This window comes from Chrysemys picta, chromosome 17 (genome assembly GCF_011386835.1).
Source record: "Chrysemys picta bellii isolate R12L10 chromosome 17, ASM1138683v2, whole genome shotgun sequence".
NCBI classification, from domain to species: Eukaryota; Metazoa; Chordata; order Testudines; family Emydidae; genus Chrysemys; species Chrysemys picta.
The window spans coordinates 9,823,108-9,842,952 of NC_088807.1; the positions used below are offsets into that span (position 1 = coordinate 9,823,108).

General features: G+C 43.0%; 1 protein-coding gene across 2 annotated transcripts in view; it reads left to right on the forward strand.

The window, feature by feature from the left end:
• Positions 1 to 19,845, forward strand: part of LOC103307237 (butyrophilin subfamily 1 member A1-like) — a 134,907-nt gene that overhangs the window by 77,928 nt on the left and 37,134 nt on the right. For both annotated transcript variants that reach the window (XM_065570857.1, XM_065570856.1), the window contains exons 2-7: positions 8,753 to 8,816; positions 9,990 to 10,010; positions 10,578 to 10,598; positions 15,948 to 15,968; positions 18,529 to 18,549; positions 19,654 to 19,674. In XM_065570857.1, the coding sequence (XP_065426929.1) occupies positions 10,001 to 10,010; positions 10,578 to 10,598; positions 15,948 to 15,968; positions 18,529 to 18,549; positions 19,654 to 19,674 (94 nt within the window). In that variant the 5' untranslated portion in view covers positions 8,753 to 8,816; positions 9,990 to 10,000. The remainder of the gene's footprint in view (positions 1 to 8,752; positions 8,817 to 9,989; positions 10,011 to 10,577; positions 10,599 to 15,947; positions 15,969 to 18,528; positions 18,550 to 19,653; positions 19,675 to 19,845) is intronic.

A 19,845-nucleotide genomic window follows, 5' to 3' on the forward strand; every position in this document is an offset into this window, starting at 1 on the left:
ATTAACAGGGGTGACATCACTGCCATCAAGTGGTTGGAAAAAAATTCTGCCATTAAATGAGAATTCAAAGGGGGGAGGCTGTAACGCCTATATCTTCTTTAACCAATTCCACATCCCTCAGACATGGAATTCCCTATGGGGATTGGAAACACAAGGCTAATTGTGAAAACTCTGTAACCGGAGGAAGTCTAACCTTACACAAAGTAGAATATGAAAATGAAGGTCTATATGAAGTCTGTTCTAGAATTGAGAAGGATCCCCAATCTAATCAAAGAACAATTATTAAATTGGTATTGCCCTAAATGTTTTGAAAGGCCTGAAGGGGAGAGATCTGTATGTTTAGATGCATTTCCGCATGTATCCATTGGAACTATGAGACAAATTGGGTCTGTGACACCACATTCCAACCGAGACAGTTGTTTATCTTCTCAAAATTGTGTTGTAGCACAATCCTTGTATGTTTCATTCACAGTCTCGTTACCAGTGTTTGACTCAGACAAGGATGTGTATAAGTGATTGGCCACAGTACAGTCCACAGGTCACCTCGAAGACGGCATCTACAAGGAACACGTCAATGTCCTTGGTAGTCCCTTGGTAGTCTATCACATTGCAACCCAAACATGGACAGTTCCGCAGATGGCCTGTTGCTCCAAAAAAGGGCCTCAGTATATCTGCAGATGTATGTGTTTGAGTCAAATACTATCTTGTGTTGACTGCAGGGAGAGCTTCAGAATCAATCATCGTTAGAATGTATGGTCCAACTAACCAAATGGAAGCCTCCTCCGGAGAGGGTGACACCGGGAAAGTTTCCTATATAGCTCCTTGCTAGCTTCAACTCCAATTGCACTTTGGCCTTCTTGATTACACCCCTGCATACCTGAGCAATATTTTTATACTCCTCCCTAGTCATCTGTCCACATTTCCACTTCTTATAAGCTTCCTTTTTGTGTTTAAGCTCACTGAAGATTTCTCTGTTAAGCCAAGCTGGTCGCTTACAGTATTTGCTATTCTTTCTGCACACTGGGTTGGTATGTTCCTGCGCCCTCAATAAGGCTTCTTTAAAATACAGCCAGCTCTCCTGGACTCCTTTGCCCCTCATATTAGCCTCCCAGGGGGTCCTGCCCATCAGTTCCCTAAGGGAGTCAAAGTCTCTAGTCCTTTAAATTTCTCTTCCAATATGGAGATCAGCTTGAACTTTGTACAGACGAAGTTGCTTCTATCCTCTGGGAGGAAGACAAACATGGCACATCCTGTGCAGGTCACAACAGCTGTTCATTAACTATCCATATTGACTTCCTTCTAAGAGCCTCTTCAGAGTTTGTATTTACTGCTCACAGAAGCCGGAAAGGCAAAAAAGCTCTGTGGGAACTCCCCCTAGGCCAACTCCTTCTGTTTGCTTCTCCTCTCTTCACAACTGGGTGCTTTTTTATAAGGATAAGCACATTGTATTCAACTGTATTCATTAGAGAGCCAACCCACAAAGTAGAGCACTGAACAAATGTAGTAACTTTTTTTTGCTAAGCTAGGGTGACCAGATGTCCCGATTTTATAGGGACAGTCCCGATTTTTGGGTCTTTTTCTTATATTGGCTCCTATTACCCCCCACCCCGGTCCCGATTTTTCACACTTGCTATCTGGTCACCCTATGCTAAGCAGATGGGCTGCTCCATTTTTAGGAAGTTTCTGGAAGATGATGTGAGAAATATTGCAAATGAATGCAACATGGTTTGGGACCATATTGTATTAAATTTATGAATTGTTTATGCATCACTCTCAGTAGAAATTGCCTGCATCTCCAGGCCTGGGGGACGGCTACCATAGTTCCACCAGGAACTAAAAATAATGGGGGTTGTGATTAACATGAATAACTTGAGTTGTAAACCCCTCCAGGGAATCATAGAATATCAGGGTTGGAAGGGACCTCAGGAGGTCATCTAGTCCAACCCCCTGCTCAAAGCAGGACCTAATCCCAACTAAATCATCCCAGCCAGGGCTTTGTCAAGCATGACCTTAAAAACCTCTAAGGAAGGCGATTCCACCACCTCCCTAGGTAACCCATTCCAGTGCTTCACCACCCTCCTAGTGAAAAAGTTTTTCCTTATATCCAATCTAAACCTCCCCCATTGCAACTTGAGATCATTACTCCTTGTTCTGTCATCAGGTACCACTGAGAACAGTCTAGATGCATCCTCTTTGGAAACCCCTTTCAGATAGTTGAAAGCAGCTATCAAATCCCCCCTCATTCTTCTCTTCTGCAGACTAAACAATCCCAGTTCCCTCAGTCTCTCCTCATAAGTCATGTGCTCCAGACCCCTAATCATTTTTGTTGTCCTCCGCTGGTCTCTTTCCAATTTTTCCACATCCTTCTTGTAGTGTGGGGCCCAAAACTGTACACATTACTCCAGATGAGGCCTCACTAATGTCGAATAGAGGGGAATGATCACATCCTTCGATCTGCTGGCAATGCTCCTACTTATACAGCCCAAAATGCCGTTAGCCTTCTTGGCAACAAGGGCACACTGTTGACTCATATCCAGCTTCTCGTCCACAGTAACCCCTAGGTCCTTTTCTGCAGCACTGCTGCCTAGTCATTCAGTCCCTAGTCTGTAACAGTGAATGGGATTCTTCCGTCCTAAGTGCAGGACTCTGCACTTGTCCTTGTTGAACCTCATCAGGTTTCTTTTGGCCCAATCCTGTAATTTGTCTAGGTTCCTCTGTATCCGATCCCTACCCTCCAGCGTATCTACCACTCCTCCCAATTTAGTGTCATCTGCAAACTTGCTGAGAGTACAGTCCACGCTATCATCCAAATCTTTAATGAAGATATTGAAGAAAACCGACCCCAGGACCGACTGTTGGGGCACTCCGCTTGAAACCGGCTGCCAACTAGACATGGACGCGTTGATCACTACCTGTTGAGCCCGATGATCTAGCCAGCTTTCTATCCACCATTCATCCAGCCCATACTTCTTTAACTTGCTGGCAAGAATACTGTGGGAGACCGTGACAAAAGCTTTGCTAAAGTCAAGCAATAACATATCCACTGCTTTCCCCTCATCCACAGAGACAGTTATCTCATTATAGAAGGCAATTAGGTTAGTCAGGCATGACTTGCCCTTGGTGAATCCATGCTGACTGTTCCTGATCACTTTCCTCTCCTCTACGTGCTTGAAAATTGATTCCTTGAGGACCTGCTCCATGATTTTTCCAGGGACTGAGGTGAGGCTGACTGGCCTGTAGTTTCCTGGATCCTCCTTCTTCCCTTTTTTAAAGATGGGCACTACATTAGCCTTTTTTCAGTCATCTGGGAGCTCCCCCGATCGCCATGAGTTTTCAAAGATAATGGCCAAAGGCTCTGTAATCACATCCGCCAACTCCTTTAGCACCCTCGGATGCCGCGCATCCGGCCCCATGGACTTGTGCTCATCCAGTTTTTCTAAATAGTCCCCAACCACTTCTTACTCCACAGAGGGCTGGTCACCTTCTCCCCATACTGTGCTGCCCAGTGCAGCAGTCTGAGAGCTGACCTTGTTCATTAAGACAGAGGCAAAAAAAATCATTGAGTACATTAGCTTTTTCCACATCCTCCGTCACTAGGTTACCTCCCTCATTCAGTAAGGGGCCCACACTTTCCTTCACTTTCTTCTTGTTGCTAACATACCTGACGAAACCCTTCTTGTTACTCTTAACATCTCTTGCTAGCTGCAACTCCAAGTGTGATTTGGCCTTCCTGATTTCACTCCTGCTTGCCTGTGCAATATTTTTATACTCCTCCCTGGTCATTTGTCCAATCTTCCACTTCTTGTAAGCTTCTTCATTGCGTTTAAGATCAGCAAGGATTTCACTGTTTTGCCAAGCTGGTCGCCTGCCATATTTACTATTCTTTCTACACATCGGGATGTTTTTTTCCTGCAACCTCAATAATGATTCTGTAAAATACAGCCAGCTCTCCTGGACTCCTTTCCCCCTCATGTTATTCTCCCAGGGGATCCTACCCATCAGTTCCCTGAGGGAGTCAAAGTCTGTTTTTCTGAAGTCCAGGGTCCGTATTCTGCTGCTCTCTTTTCTTCCTTGTGTCAGAATCCTGAACTCGACCATCTCATGGTCACTGCCTCCCAGGTTCCCATCCACTTTTGCTTCCCCTACTAATTCTTCCTGGTTTGTGAGCAGCAGGTCTAGAAGAGCTCTGCCCCTAGTTGGTTCCTCCAGCACTTGCTCCACCTGCCAGAAAGGCTCCTATATACTGATTCAAACTGGGTTTTGTCCAAGAGATAACGAAAGGACTTTGGGCATAACAAGGTTAAATTTAAACTGACTCGGGTCCTTCCTTCTAGTCCAGCAAATGGACAGGACCTTCTATGTAAGGGTTGGAAGGACTTTGGCCTCATGATGCCCCTTAAGACAGACGGGTGACCTGTGGCAAGCTTTTAGTGTGAATATAGAAACTTATATATATGTCTCTGTAATGTTTTTACCCAAAGAATAAGTGTGTTTTGCTTTGTGAGGACTAGTTGGTAACAGGTATACATTGTTATAGCCTCTGTGGAAAGGTGAATCACAGGCCCTGGACCCTGGTCAGACCTGCTGGGAAACTCATAGTGAGCAAAGCTGCAGTTAAGCCTGAAACTATGACAGTTGGAAGTTCAGGAGTGTTTCAAGGTATGTGGCTACATACCTAGCTTTGATGATGTGCAGTAATCAAACCTTGAGCTCATAAATGTGTGGATTACAGGGGCCAGTTCTGTGGCTGTAGGATGAGTGTGAAGGGGCAGTCTGTCCCTTAAAGTGCCTAGTGGTCAGCCCACCCTGCCACCTGGCTTGGCCCTTTTATGTATTTGAAAGGTCCAATATAAGGACCTAAGGGTGATATGTACAGAGGGGAAGTGATCCTGGGACTGAATGGTGCTTGGTAGGATATCCCATCACTATATTTTTAAGGTTCCAGGACCAGGAGCCATGCACAGAGGGTGGGGCAAGGCTCCCAATTCATCCAACCAATCAGGAATGAGCTGGGACATGGGGGACTAACATATATGCTCCCTCCTCTGTCATAACAAGGCATACACACAGGAGAAGATGAGGCTGCTGAACCCTTGAGCACTAACTAGGGAAAAGGACCAGCTGAGGGAGCAGCTGGCTAAGACCCTACAGTGGTCTAAATTACAGCCGTGCTCCTGGAGGAGAACTGGGGATACCTAATTTAAGGAGAGAGGGAACAATTGCATTAATTACCCATACTCAGAAGGAGGGCTGTGGGCATTAGCCATAAATAGAGATACAGAGACTGAGACGTAACCTTCTGGGGACTATGGCAAGTTTCAGAGGGTGGGCCTCAGAGATGTCCCAAAAGCCTTTTGTTTATTTGGGACTTTCATTATGGACTATTTTCCACTAGGTTTTTTAATAAACTAGCTCCAGGGTGGGTACCATTGAGTCAAGAGGACTTGACGTGGGTTATTAGAGCAGGGAGTGCCTGGAATGCCACACTTAGACAGATGGGGGCACTGCAAGGCAGTCACACCCTGTGACAATGAGATACAATCTTCTGGCCAGTTAGAGATAGGAGCAAGTTATATATTTTGCCACCCAGTAGTATTGAGGATCCAGGAGAATGTGTTGCAATAACTGGGCCCAAAAATGTATCCTACCCATGAAGTGTCACAGTCACCTATAACAACGAGTGTTGATGGAAAAGGTACAAAAGCAAGACAAAGACTGAATTAGTGCAAGCGAAAGGCCTACTGATATAATGAAATAATGGTATTAAGATTATGACTGATAAATTATAGTGAAATTCACCATCATGTCTGCAACCCCCACCGTCCCCTGGGACCCTGAGTCATCTTCATCCTAATCCTAAGAGATGTTCTGACCAGACTGGGCCAGAGAGAGGGGCCTACATTAACTCACCATCTCCATCAGCTCTAATTAAATCCTGCACACCCCCTGGGATGTGTAACACTTGGTCTTTCTCTCTGCCCCCCTCTATGTGTCCTTTTCCTTCCTAACTCATTTCTTCTCTATCCCATCCCTCTCCTTTTCCTTTCTGTCTAATAAGAGTCTGGCTTAGCCAGCCCAGACTATATATTTTGCAACTCTGCTGTAAAACTATTACCAGGAAGAGGCAGCTAAAAACAATGCCCGAAACAGCCCAATGCTAGTACCAGCTTGCCAGGTCTCTGAGTGGGTGCTGCGCCACTGTCTCTCTAGCAGTGAGGCTGCAAGTGAGAGTTTACACCAAAGGCAGATAGATCCATTTTCTATCTTTGCTCTTCTTTACTCTCTCCTTCTCTGTGTGTTTCTCTTGTTTTATCTTCTAGGAAATGGGATCAAATTTTAACTCAACAATGGCTCCCGTCAGTCCAACTAACTTCTGCTCTTTTCTGCAAATGGACAATTATTACCATGTTTGGTACCATCTCAGAGACTGTCAAACAAGGTGTTTTGCTTTTGTTTTTGTTTTCTTCTGAAATTCTCTCCAGCTAAAAGGATAGGAACAAGAGAGCTGGTGACAATGAAAGCTTTATTTAATACTTCACATGTCAAAGGTTTTAACTGTTTTCCTTATTTTTCTGTATCTTTAATAAAAGGCTAAAAAGATTTTAATAGTGTGTTTGTCCTGATACTAAGCAGTCTGAGGTCTCTGTACAACAAATCCCGAACCTTGTTTTACATTGTTCAGGGCTGGACAGTGACTGGGTGATGTTAACATCTTTGACTCTTAGGGCCATTTATTCCATCTAAATTAATACAACAAACTCCAAGGCTATGAAACAACATAACAATTGCTAACCAAGAAAGCCCAGGATGAAAATTGGGAGCTTTTTAAGAAGAGTTTATAAGATGACCAAAAAGCCATGATTGCACAGTCAAGAAAGAAACCAACTTTACTAAAAGTCCATTCTCGTTCAGTGGCAAAATGAAGGCAGCAATTAGAAGTAAAACAGAAACATTTAACAAATAGAAAAAGGGGAAGTAGTTAGCAATCAATATACATTAGAAGTTGTGAAATGTAGAAAATTGATAAAGACACCAGGGAAAAATCCACGGTTGGCAGGGCTAAGGACATCAGAAAGGCATTTTTTAAAGTATTCTACAAACAAAAGAAATCCTAGCAACGGTATAGGTCCATTACTGTATGGAGATGGTAAAAATGTTGCTAATGATACAGTTAAAGGGGAAGCATTCAATAAATATTTATTTCTGTTCTGTATTTGGAAAGACGAAGGACGATATATTTGTATCACATGAGGCTGATGAAATCCATTCCAGGTGATTTGTAACCAAGGGGGATATCAAACACCATCTAATAGAGAAAAAATGTGTTTAAATTAGCAGTCCCAGTAAAACTTGCACGCGAGGACCCTAAAAGAGCTCACTGAGCAGATCTCCGCCTTGCTAATGTAAATTTTTAATCAGGAATACTGGGGAAATTCCAGAACATTGGAAAGTGCTAAAGACATGCCAATATATGAAAAGGGCAAAGGAGGTGACCCAGATGACTATAGGCTGGTTAGCCAGACATGAATCCTGGGGGAAATAATGGAAAATCAGATATGAGATTAAATTGATAAAAAATTAAAGCATAAGGATATAATTAATACCAGTCAACATGATTTTATGGAAAATAGGTCTTGTCAAACAAACTTGATTTCATTCTTCGATTAGTAAGAAATTAAATCAGATTAAAAGTCCCTAACCTCTGTTTGCCAGAAGCTGGGAATGAGCGACAGGGGATGGATCACTTGATAATTGCCTGTTCTGTTCATTCCCTCTGGGCCACTGGCATTGGCCACTGTTGGAAGACAGGATACTGGGCTAGATGGACCTTTGGTCTGACCCAGTATGGCTGCTCTTATGTTCTTACGTTTGATGAAGAAAGCTTTGAAGATGTAATATGCTTAGACTCTTGTAAAGCATTTGACTTAGTACCGCATGACATTATGATTTAAAATTAGCATTATACAATATCAATAAAGCACACAGAAAATTGATTAAAAAGTGGTTGGCAACTCCCCATTCCAGCTCACCTCTGCTATGCCCCCTCCCCGAGCACTCTGTTGCTGCTCCACTTCTCCTGCCTCCCAGGCTTGCGGCACCAATCAGCTGTTTGGCGCCGCAAGCCTGGGAGGGGAAGAGAATTACAGCGGGGGTGACGTGCTCGGGGAGGAGGCAGAGCAGAGGTGAGCTGGGGTGGGGAGCTGCCGCATGGCTCCCTGGGCCGGGGGGGTGGGTAGCTGCAGCGGGAGGGGGAGGGGTGCTCAGGGTGGAGGGGGGTGTGGGGAGCTGCTGCAGGGCTGTGGGGGGAGGGCGCAACATGGACCAGCCTTGCACATTGGCTCAGATCCCCAAATGTATTTCCATTCGCGTCAATGGGAGGTATATGTGTAAGTAACTTTTAAAGATCTGGGCTCCTGTCCCAGCAGCTTCATGTATATGTTGAATAGGGTCCTGGAGTTGGAGGAAAAGTTGTGTATAAAACCTTCCTGGGTAACTTTGTATTTTACAGACTGTGTTTAATCTGACATATCTCTGTATCTCCAGTATTTGCATGTTGTTACAATTTCCCCTGATTTTATGAATTTCCAGATTTAAGGTTTGGAATGGTTTCTGAGCACTTCAGAATATTGGGATTTTGCTGCATTTATGTATCTGATAGTTTAACATTTTTATTTTAAATTACTTTGCATGATTGCACACTGCTTTTTAATACAGTGCTTATATATTTAAACATTTCCTCTCCATCTTTTAGAAACACTTGAGGAGAGAATAGCAGAGTCTGCACTAATTTTTTCACCGATTTCAGCCAAATACAGGTCGGTTGTATTAAAATATGTAAATGGCTCCTTGAACTCCTTTCCTTCTCCTTTCCACTGGAAACAACTTACTGATTTGACTTTGAACCAGCCAAGCTGATGTATATTATATTATATTATATTATATTATATTATATTATATTATATTATATTATAATTTTGCATTCTTACATAGAAGACCTGTTTTCATTAATTTCTGTGTGTTTACATTCAAACAAAATAATGATCTGGGAGTGATTTCTTGGATGAAATTCTGCCCTATTTAAGTCAATAGCAAAGCACCCATTTATTTCAATGGGGCAGGATTTCATCCATTACTGTCAATGTTCTAACCTATCCATTAAAAAAAATCATTGTTTACTGGTTCCTTTTCCAAAAACTAATATTGAATTTCTTGAAATTGTTGTAAATTATTTCACAGGAAGAATGTTAATAAGCAGAAAATGTTTCTCAGAATCTTTAAATTTAAATCAATTATGGTGATCCAGATTGAAAATCTGATTGTTACTGTTGTCTTGATGAATGCAGCAAGGTTATTCCAGTTGCAGAGCTGGGGGCTGGGTTTCAATGATGGGGCTAACTGAGGTATTCATAGAGGACATTGTGCTCATGTACCTTCCTGAATCAAGAAGAGTCTTGGGTCTGAAAATGACTTTCTGTGAAGGTTTACACCTTTCTGCCTCAGTTTACACCTCTGTAAAATGAGGAAACAATTTCTTATCCACCTTTATAAAACACTATGACACCTACTGCTGGAAGAGCACTATTCACTGACCAAAAACTTTGTGACAGCAGACAGTGTCTCGTACCATTCCATTCCATACCATTGTCCAGGGCAAATTATACTTAAATGTCTGAAAACCAGGAAATACAGTTAAGGTACACAGAAGAACCATCGACATCATATATGGATTTTAGAGCACTTGGAAAAATCACCTTTTCAAAAAAGTGAGCTTATCTCAACCCTTAATTATTTTGGAACCAGTGCTCCTCCATAAAAAGAGTGTATGGCGATAATGTTTAAATATTATATAGTATAAGTCCCCAAAGTATTGTTCTTCTCTAGCTCATCATTTAGGACAATTTCTAGTTGACAACATCAGATTACATTTTATTATGACATAGTTTGGATAAAGCAATGTGCTGACACCTAGATGTGTTTCTTTTTTTCAGGATCTAACAAGATGGGAAGGAGTAAGTCAGCATGGATTTTTCAGCAGTTTAACCTAGAGAAGCTAACAGGATATACATATATTTATTATCTTTTTTTAATCTTTACATCATCCTGTTCACATAAATCTCTGTAGCAGCTCAGGTTTGATACAGCCTAGAGTCTGATCCCATGAACAGAACCATATATGCCTTAATCCAACATAGTCCCATTGAATACAGCTCGACATTGGGTTTTAAAATCAATAACTGTGAATTTTGTTTAGAGGACTAAGGGTCAGTTTTTAAAGACATTTAGATACATAACTCCCTTTGAAAGCAATGGGAGATTTAATACCTTTAATAATCTAGCCATAAACTGCTGGTGAACCACAGGGACATATCAAGCTATGGATTTTAGTGCAGAAAATCCTACAATTTAATGAAGAAATGCTGTAAGCTTAAAAATTGACTGTGTGTTATAATGGTTGATTGGGCTGGAACGTATTTCTCAGGACATATGGATTGTAATAAAAAACAGTTACATTTTCTAACTATGCAGTTTAGATAAAACAATGTGCAGGTATTTAAAGAGCTGTTTTTCTTTTCCAGAATCTCTCGAAAAATTAATGGGTAAGTCTGCCTGGAAATTTCAACAGCTTCACTCTCTCTCTCCTTCTCTCACTCACACACACAGGAGGTGGACAGTGCAAATGTTAACTGTACTTTCTGGAATCCTCACATCCTGCCCTCTGAAGTGTGCGGAAGCAGCTTGACTCTGAAGCAGCCTAAGGACCAATCTTGCAAAATCATCCACACTCAGTCCCCATTTCTCCGTTACAGCGCACAGTGTGTCCAGGACTCACTGTGGGTGGGAAGGGAGGAAATGGTGATTTAAAGCCATCTTTGTACTTCCTCGTATTCTGGATTCAGTCCCTAACACTGACAACAGCTCTTCCCTACAGTCAGTTGCCCATGTTCCCAGGAATAGCTGGAGTGCACTCCCTCCCCCTGTTCCCCATGATATAGGCCTTTAGTTTGAACCAGGGCCAGCCTTACGGGAGGGTGGCGTGGGCCACCGCCCACTGCACTGTGCTCAGGGAGGGTGGGGGGGAGGGGTGACATGGTCAAGAGGAAAGGAGAAGGGCGGGCCTTCGGTGCAAGGCCATGGAAGGAAGCTCCGGTCAATGCATTGGGTGGTAGGTAGTGGGGTTCGGGGGTGATGGGGGGGTGGGTTGGGAGCTGAGAGAGGCAGCAGGTCCAGGGTAGATGCAGAGGCCCTGGGAGTCAAGGGCAATGGGGGGTTGGATGGGGGCCAGGGGAGGCAGCGAAGGACAGGGCTGATGAAGGGATGGGTTGGGAGCTCAGAGAGGCAGCAGGCCCAGGGGGGATGCAGAGGTGGGAGGCAGTGGGGGCCAGCGGTGATGGGGAGGTGGTGGAGGCACTGGAGGCCAGTTGTAATGGGGGGATGGATGGGGTGCCCAGGGAGGCACTGGGGGGCCAGTGGCAATAGAGGGTGGGAGGGGAATGCAGGGAGGCAGCAGGTGCCAGCGGCGCCAAAATACAAGTTCTCCCTGGGTCATATTTTCCCTAAGGCAGCCTGCTTATAACGGGGTGTGGGGGTGTGTGAAATGCCATGAAACGTCACACAGATCTGCCTTTCCTGGTGTTTACCAGACCTGAATCTTTCTGTCCAATTTCTGAAGAGTAATAAACTTGCACTTGCTTAAAATTAGCTAAAACATAAGATTTGGCATTTTATATTTATTACACGTTTCAATATTTAGTACATATTGTAGCTTATAAAAAGGATTACCAAATTAAAGTGTAAAATTAAATAATAAATTATTTGTTTTATGGTAGGGCCTAGGAGACCCAGTCATGGACCAGGATCCCACTGTGCCAGGCTCGGTACAAACACAGAACAGTCCATCTCTGCCCCAGAGAGCTGACACTCTCAGTATAACACAAGGGACAAGAGAGGGATAGAGACAGACAGGGAGCACAATGACACAATGAGACAACACTGGATAGCATGATGAGCAATGGTCAGAGATCACCAGCAGGCTGGCTCTTGTCAAACTTTTTGTAGGAAAGAAAAAATATGTTTCCTAAACTCTGTCCCTCCATCTAGCTCTGACAGATGTCTGATATTAGCTGTGCCTTGAAACAGCAGGAATGAACCATTCATGTGATGTAATTCCTACCCAAAAACTCTATCAAGGTAGAGCGAAGGCTGGAGGCAGCTGCCAGTGCTCCCTCGTGTAAATACTTGGACCCTCAGGGACATTGTTTCAGGGAATGTAAAACCATTTCTCTGCTCCAGCTGGCTGCTCCCCGACACCTGCTTCTCCCAGGCCTCTGTGGAGAGGACTACGGGTGTGAACTCATAGACTCATAGACTTTAAGGTCAGAAGGGACCATTATGATTATCTAGTCTGACCTCCTGCACAACGCAGGCCACAGAATCTCACCCACCCGCTCTTCTAACAAACCCCTAACCTATGCCTGAGTTATTGAAGTCCTCAAATCGTGGTTTAAAGACCTGAAGGTGCTGAGAATCCTCCAATAAGGGACACGTGCCCCATGCTGCAGAGGAAGGCAAAAAACCTCCAGGGCCTCTGCCAATCTGCCCTGGAGGAAAATTCCTTCCCGACCCCAAATATGGTGATCATTAAACCCTGAGCATGTGGGCAAGACTCACCAGCCAGCACCCAGGAAAGAATTCTCTGTAGTAACTCAGATCCCACCCCATCTAACATCCCATCATAGGCCATTGGGCATATTTACCTGCTAATAATCAAAGATCAATTAATTGCCAAAATTAGGCTATCTTATTATACCATCCCTTCCATAAACTTATCAAGCTTAGTCTTGAAGCCACATATGTCTTTTGCCCCCACTACTCCCCTTGGAAGGCTGTTCCAGAACTTCACTCCCCTAATGGTTAGAAACCTTCATCTAATTTCAAGTCAAAACATCCTAATGTCCAGTTTATATCCATTTGTTCTCGTGTCCACATTGGTACTAAGCTTAAATAATTCCTCTCCCTCCCTGATATTTTTATAAAGAGCAATCATATCTCCTCTCAGCCTTCTTTTGGTTAGGCTAAACAAGCCAAGCTCTTTGAGTCTCCTTTCATAAGTAGTAGCCTTTCTCTGTACCTGTTCCAGTTTGAATTCATCCTTCTTAAACATGGGAGATCAGAACTGCACACAATATTCCAGATGAGGTCTCACCAGTGCCATGTATAATGGTAGTAACACCTCCTTATCTTTACTGGAAATACCTTGCCTGATGCATCCCAAGACCACATTAGTTTTTTTAACGGCCATATCACATTGGCGGCTCATAATCATCCTGTGATCCACCAATACTCCAAGGTCTTCTCGTCCTCTGTTACTTCCAACTGATGTGTCCCCAATTTATAACTAAAATTCTTGTTATTAATCCCTAAATGCATGACCTTGCACTTTTCACTAATAAATTTCATCCTATTACTATTACTCAAGTTTACAAGATCATCCAGATCTTCCTGTATGATATCCCGGTCCTTCTCTGTATTAGCAATACCTCCCAGCTTCATGTCATCCACAAACTTTATTAGCACATTCCCACTTTTTGTGCCAAGGTCAGTAATAAAAAGATTAAATAAGATTGGTCCCAAAACTGATCCCTGAGGAACTCCACTAGTAACCTCCCTCCAGCCTGACAATTAATCTTTCAGTATGACCCGTTCTAGTCTCCCCTTTAACCAGATCCTTATCCACCTTTCAATTTTCATATTGATCCCCATCTTTTCCAAGTTAGCTAATAATTCCCCATGTAGAACCGTATCAAATGCCTTACTGAAATCGAGGTAAATTAGATCCACTGCATTTCCTTTGTCTAAAATATCTCTTACCTTCTCAAAGAAGGAGATCAGGTTGGTTTGGCATGATCTACCTTTTGTAAAACCATGTTGTATTTTGTCCCAATTACCATTGACCTCAATGTCCTCAACTACTTTCTCCTTCAAAATATTTTCCAAGACCTTGCATACTACAGATGTCAAACTAACAGGCCTATAGTTACTCGGATCACTTTTTTCCCCTTTCTTAAAAATAGGAACTATGTTAGCAATTCTCCAGTCGTACGGTACAACCCCTGAGTTTACTGATTCATTAAAAATTCTTGCTAATGGGCTTGCAATTTCATTTGCCAGTTCCTTTAATATTCTTGGATGAGGATTATCTGGGCCCCCCGATTTAGTCCCAATAAGCTGTTCGGGTTTGGCTTCTACCTCGGATGTGGTAATATCTACCTCCATATCCTCATTTCCATTTGTCATCCTACCATTATCCCTAAACTCCGCATTAGCCTCATTAAAGACTGAGGCAAAGTATTTGTTTAGATATTGGGCCATGCCTAGATTATCCTTAACCTCCACTCCATCCTCAGTGTTTAGCGGTCCCACTTCTTCTTTCTTGGTTTTCTTCTCATTTATATGGCTATGGAACCTTTTACTATTGGTTTTAATTCCCTTTGCAAGGTCCAACTCTACATGGCTTTTGGCCTTTCTCACTTTATCCCTAGATGTTCTGACCTCAATAAGGTAGCTTTCCTTGCTAATCCCTCCCATCTTCCACTCCTTGTAGGCTTTCTGCTTTTTCTTAATCACCTCTCTGAGATACTTGCTCATTCAGCTTGGTCTACAACTCCTGCCTATGAATTTTTCCCCCTTTCTTGGAATGCAGGCTTCTGATAGTTTCTGCAACTTTGACTTGAAGTAATTCCAGGCCTCCTCCGACTTTAGATCCACAAGTTCTTCAGTCCAATCCACTTCCCTAACTAATTTCCTTAATTCTTTAAAGTTAGTCCTTTTAAAATAAAAAACTCTAGTCCCAGATCTATTTTTTGTTTATCCTTCCATTTAGTTTGAACTGAATTAGCTCATGATCGCTTGAACCAAGGTTGTCCCCTACAACCATTTCTTCTCTGACGTCCTCACTACTCGCCAAAACCAAATCTAAAATCGCATCCTTTCTTCTTGGTTCTTCAACTACTTGGTGAAGGAATCCATCAGCTATCACATCCAGGAATATCTGAGCCCTATTATTATTACTAACACTTGTCCTCCAGTCTATATCTGGCAAGTTAAAGTCTCCCATGATCACACAATTCCCATTAGTGTTTACTTCATTAAAAACTGTAGCGCTCCCCACCCTGCGCAAAATCCCTCTATTCCTTGGGGATTTCTGGAGTCAAGACTCCCCAGCCCCTATAGAAGGGTTTTCAGTTAGACCAGGCTCCCTGTCACAGTCTCCCAGAATCCCACACTGGCCTGAAAGACTTATCAGTTCTCCAGTCCCCTCACGGACAGCTTTCTGACAGCATGTTAGAGTGGGATGTGGAAGGCATTAGCAGCAAGCGAAGAGCCCATCCCCTGTTCCATGCCCCACCATCCACCCTTATCTGAGGTTATGCTCCCTCCATAAAAAAAAATCAGTGAAAAGGTTCTTCGCACCCTAGGACAGCCTTCATGGGGCCAAAGACTAATCAAGACACAACCAGATAAGCAAGAAAGTTTTTCTCCTGTCCTGTTCTCAACCTGTTGGCTTTTGGTTGCTCCCTGGTCCCAGTGGATGAGTGTAAGTAGTGCAGTATCTCTCCCCATCCCCGTTAACTTTAATTATGGAGGTGACTTAGCAACTACATAATGAAGAATGCATCTGGATTTTCCCTTTATCAGGATGCTTATGCTCCTTTCTTTTGAGGAAACAACTCCATTCAGAAAAAGAAGACCTAGCTCAAGCTTATAATGAGATATCCCAGTGTTTTACCTGTACTTGCTAGCTCATAGCAGGTTGCTTCCAATACTCCCTTCCTTTGATTTTCCAAATAGCTTGTTCCATATCCAACTCCTACTTCCATAAAAATGCTTAGCTAAACCTTGTATGGACAAAAATATTCACACACTGAAATGTTTCCTTCTTTTTGCAGAGGAAGTGAGAAAGAGAAACGGTAAGTCTACACTGATATTTTTAAACATTATACAGCATGTTGTATAAGCCCTATTCTGTTTCATTTCACCACCCATCCCTTTTTTCACATGGTGCCCTGATACACCAGGATTGTTTCTAAATGTGCAATGGAATAACTGATGAATTATTTGACTGCAAGAAGAGTTAGAAGGCTGTATTTCTCAATCTTTGCATAGGCCCAGACAATAGAGAGTCCCCTTTTCATACCACAATCTGAATCCACAGTTCATGAAAGCAGATGATTTTTTACTTGGGTTATTTTTGTTGCTAAGACAAATCCAACCATTGTTGGACTTTAATTTTTTGTTATTATTACTTTCCATTTTGAGCTTAGTGGTCAGCCAAAGTTTTGGACTCTGGCGATGTTCCAGATGGGAATAGAAATTGACAATGGAGTCTGATATTTTCTTTGGTGGTGTCTTGTTTATTTACAAGGAATGCATAAAGTCCTGCTTCTGTGAATACAGGAAGAAACAAAAAGAGGAGAAAGTTCCTTTGTTCACTGTTTCCAGTCTGCCTTTCCATCCAGCACTCTGTATGGAAAAAAGCTTTATTTCAGGGCCACGTTACTGTGCTTCCAGGCTGTGTTTCCTTGGCTGCCTCTCTCTTCTTTTGTCTTGCTTGCTTGTGACTCTCTCTGCCTCTGATTCTTTTGTCTCCAACTATGTATACACTACACTTTTGTTCAACAGAGGTGTGTTTTTTCACACTCCTGACCAACAAAAGTTTTACCAACAAAAAAGCGCCAGTGTGGACAGTGCTATGTCAGCGGGAGAGATACTCTCCCGCTGACAAAGTTACTGCCGCTCACAGCGGGTGGTTTTATTTTGCTGGCAGAAGAGCTCCCTCCTGCTGGCAAAGAGTCTCTACACGGGAAACCCTACAGCGGCACGGCTGCTATAAGGTCAGTAGTGTAGACAGAGCCTATAGTCTACATTACAGAGCTAGGTCAACATAAGGCAGCTTATGTTGACCTAACTATGTCAGTGTCTACAATACAGCCTTCCTCCTGCCGATGTAAGTTCCCTACTACACCAACTAATAAATCCACCTGCACGAGAGGCATACAGCTTATGTTGGTGTAGTCAGGGCGATGCAGTGTCTGTGTACACACTGTGTTCCTTACCACAGCTGTTGGCTGTCTTGTCAATTTCACGGCTCTGCTGGACAAGAAAACTGGCTCCTTAGCTGGGCTGCTGCTGGGTCTCCACTCCAAGCTGGTCTGACACCCATGCTCCCCACTTCCTGCTGGGAGTCCTGCTGCTCCCTGGGGTCCCAGCTCCTCACTACCCACAAGCAGCATGGTAGCTGACCAGACTCTGGGTGCAGATATACCCGCTGGAGGTGAGAAGCCCAGCCAACTTCCCCCCTCCCCGCTCTCGGCTGTGAGTGTGAAGGCAAAAAGCCTGGGGGCGCAGCTGGGCTCCCAGTGAGGAGCTGTGTGGAGCTGAGAGCCCCGTCTCTCAACCCTCCACACTTCCCATCTTCAATTGGTGCAATACTTCTGGTGAGGACACGCACCACTGACAGAAGGAGGGTAATGTGGACATCAGCCTCTGCAGTAATTACTGTGGTGGCTGTAAGTAAACCTCACATAGGTCGATTTAGGATTGTAGTGTAGACTTGCCCAAAGACAGTGAATGCCCCTTCGAACACTCCACCCACAAAATCCAAATTACTGGGTAGGCTCCTGTCAAGGTTCCTTCCCCACTCTGAACTTTAGGGTACAGATGTGGGGGACCTGCACGAGAAGCTCTAAGCTCAATTAACAGCTTAGATATGGTTTTGCTGCCACCACTCCCGAGTGCTAACTCCCTTCCCTGGGTAACCTTGAGAGACTTCACCAATTTCCTGGTGGATCCAGATCCAACCTCCTTGGATCTTAAAACAAGGAAAAATCAATCAGGTTATAAAAAAAAGGTTTTAATTAAAGAAAAGAAAAGTAAAAGAAGACCTTCTGGGAGAGATTAGCATACCAGCTACTCTCACAGACAACAGATTCCAAACACAGAGGATGTTCCCCTGGGCAAAAAGCTTAGTTCCACAAAGAATATCCAAATACCCAGTGTGTTGATTCCTCTAATTGCACAAGACAGGTTACAAAGAAATAAACATAAACTTATTTATTTTCTTCACTAATACTCACTACTTAATAAGAGACTGAATTCTGGAGTTTTCCCACTCCAGTCCAAAGTGAAATTCAACTAGACAAAGGGAACTTCCCTCCTTCCCTTTGAACCAGCTTGTCCTCCCATTGGTTCCTCTGGTCAGGTGTCAGCTAGGCACAATGGTAACTGTCAAGACTGGAAGCCTCTGATTCAGGAGGGATCTATCACTTTTCGCATGCCTTAGCCTCACCCTCAGGGACTGCACAGGATGTAGAGTGCTCAGGGGTCTTGGAGAAATCTGACACACTGCTTTGGAAAATCCCCCTCAGCACTCAACCCAGCCTTGCACCATACCACGAGTGCACAGCTGAATATTTTTGCCCATACAAAGTGCATTTGCAGAAAGTTTGACTCTATGTATTTATTTTCCAGATATTCCTGCGGAGGAAAAGGGTGAGTTCCTATTAAGAACTGAAAGGTGCTTTCAACCGATGAACTGAAGAGACCATAAGATATGGGGGATTCTAAATATGATTACTGATGTGTAGCCACGAAATGAGAATACTAAATATTCAAATTCAGTACCAACTGTTCGCAGAAACAGTTCCCATCTGATGGCAATTGGGTGCGCCATAGAAAGTGGAGTTCATGCGAAGAGATCAGTGCATGAAGAAAAGTATTCACCTCTCACATCAGACACCAGCGCACCACCACAGCTGGCCATGTTCCTAGTCAGTTATACATAGACTCACAAGAAAGTCCAAGGGCTGAATGAGCCAAGGATTCTATACTTCCCTCAAACTTGTTGCAAGTGTCCCCCAGGAACGGCTAAGGCACTCCCTTGGTGGGACTGTGAAAGGACAACTTACATGTCTCATCGTTTTTCCATTCCACGAGTTTCTCTGTAGGAAGTTAAACAGAAACTACTAACGTTAGACATTTTTCAATCAGCAGCCCCATGTAATTTGCATCAAAGAGTTCTAAAAGAGATTGTTGAGAAGCTCATTGGACAGTTAATGCTGATTTTCAATAAGTTTTGGAGCACTGGGGAAGTTCCAGGAAACTGGGAGAAAGCTAATGTTCCAAGTTTTAAAAATGGTTAACAGGATGACCCAGATAATTATAATTATAAGCTCACTTTCCATGAATATTCTTCATTCTTCATTTATATATCAGTGCTCAGGAGAAAGCAAACATAAGTAGTGGAATAGTCACAGAAAATTCAATGCAAGGGGCAGGATTACAGCCACAGTGAATGAGTTTATGAACACAATAGAAGATTTGTCAGTAGCTTTGTGCGGTGTATACCCAGGTACAATCAGAATAACTAGGTTGTATTCCATGCTGTGCTCAAAAAGTTATTATCATTCCCTGCTAAAACAAAAACTAGGAAGTGTTTAGATTTTCACGGTTGTTTTATATCTTCTAATTTAGTAGATTTTTTTAATTGATACAATTAACTAGATTTAGAGAATATACAGTTTTGACTAAACAAGATGTACACATTTAAATCTCTCTCTCTCTCTCTCTCTCTCTCTCTCTCTCTGTCTCCTTTAGGATCATTGATGGAAAAAATAAGTAAGTTTACCTGGATAGTGAAGCAAGTTCAGTAAAATACAGAAGATTTAGACCACATAAATATAATAATTGTATTTTTCAAAACTGCATATATCTTACTACCCTCAGAAAAATAGGAAGCATTTTGGTTTTGAAACATCCTAATGATTGTCCCTGCAACCAGATGTGTAG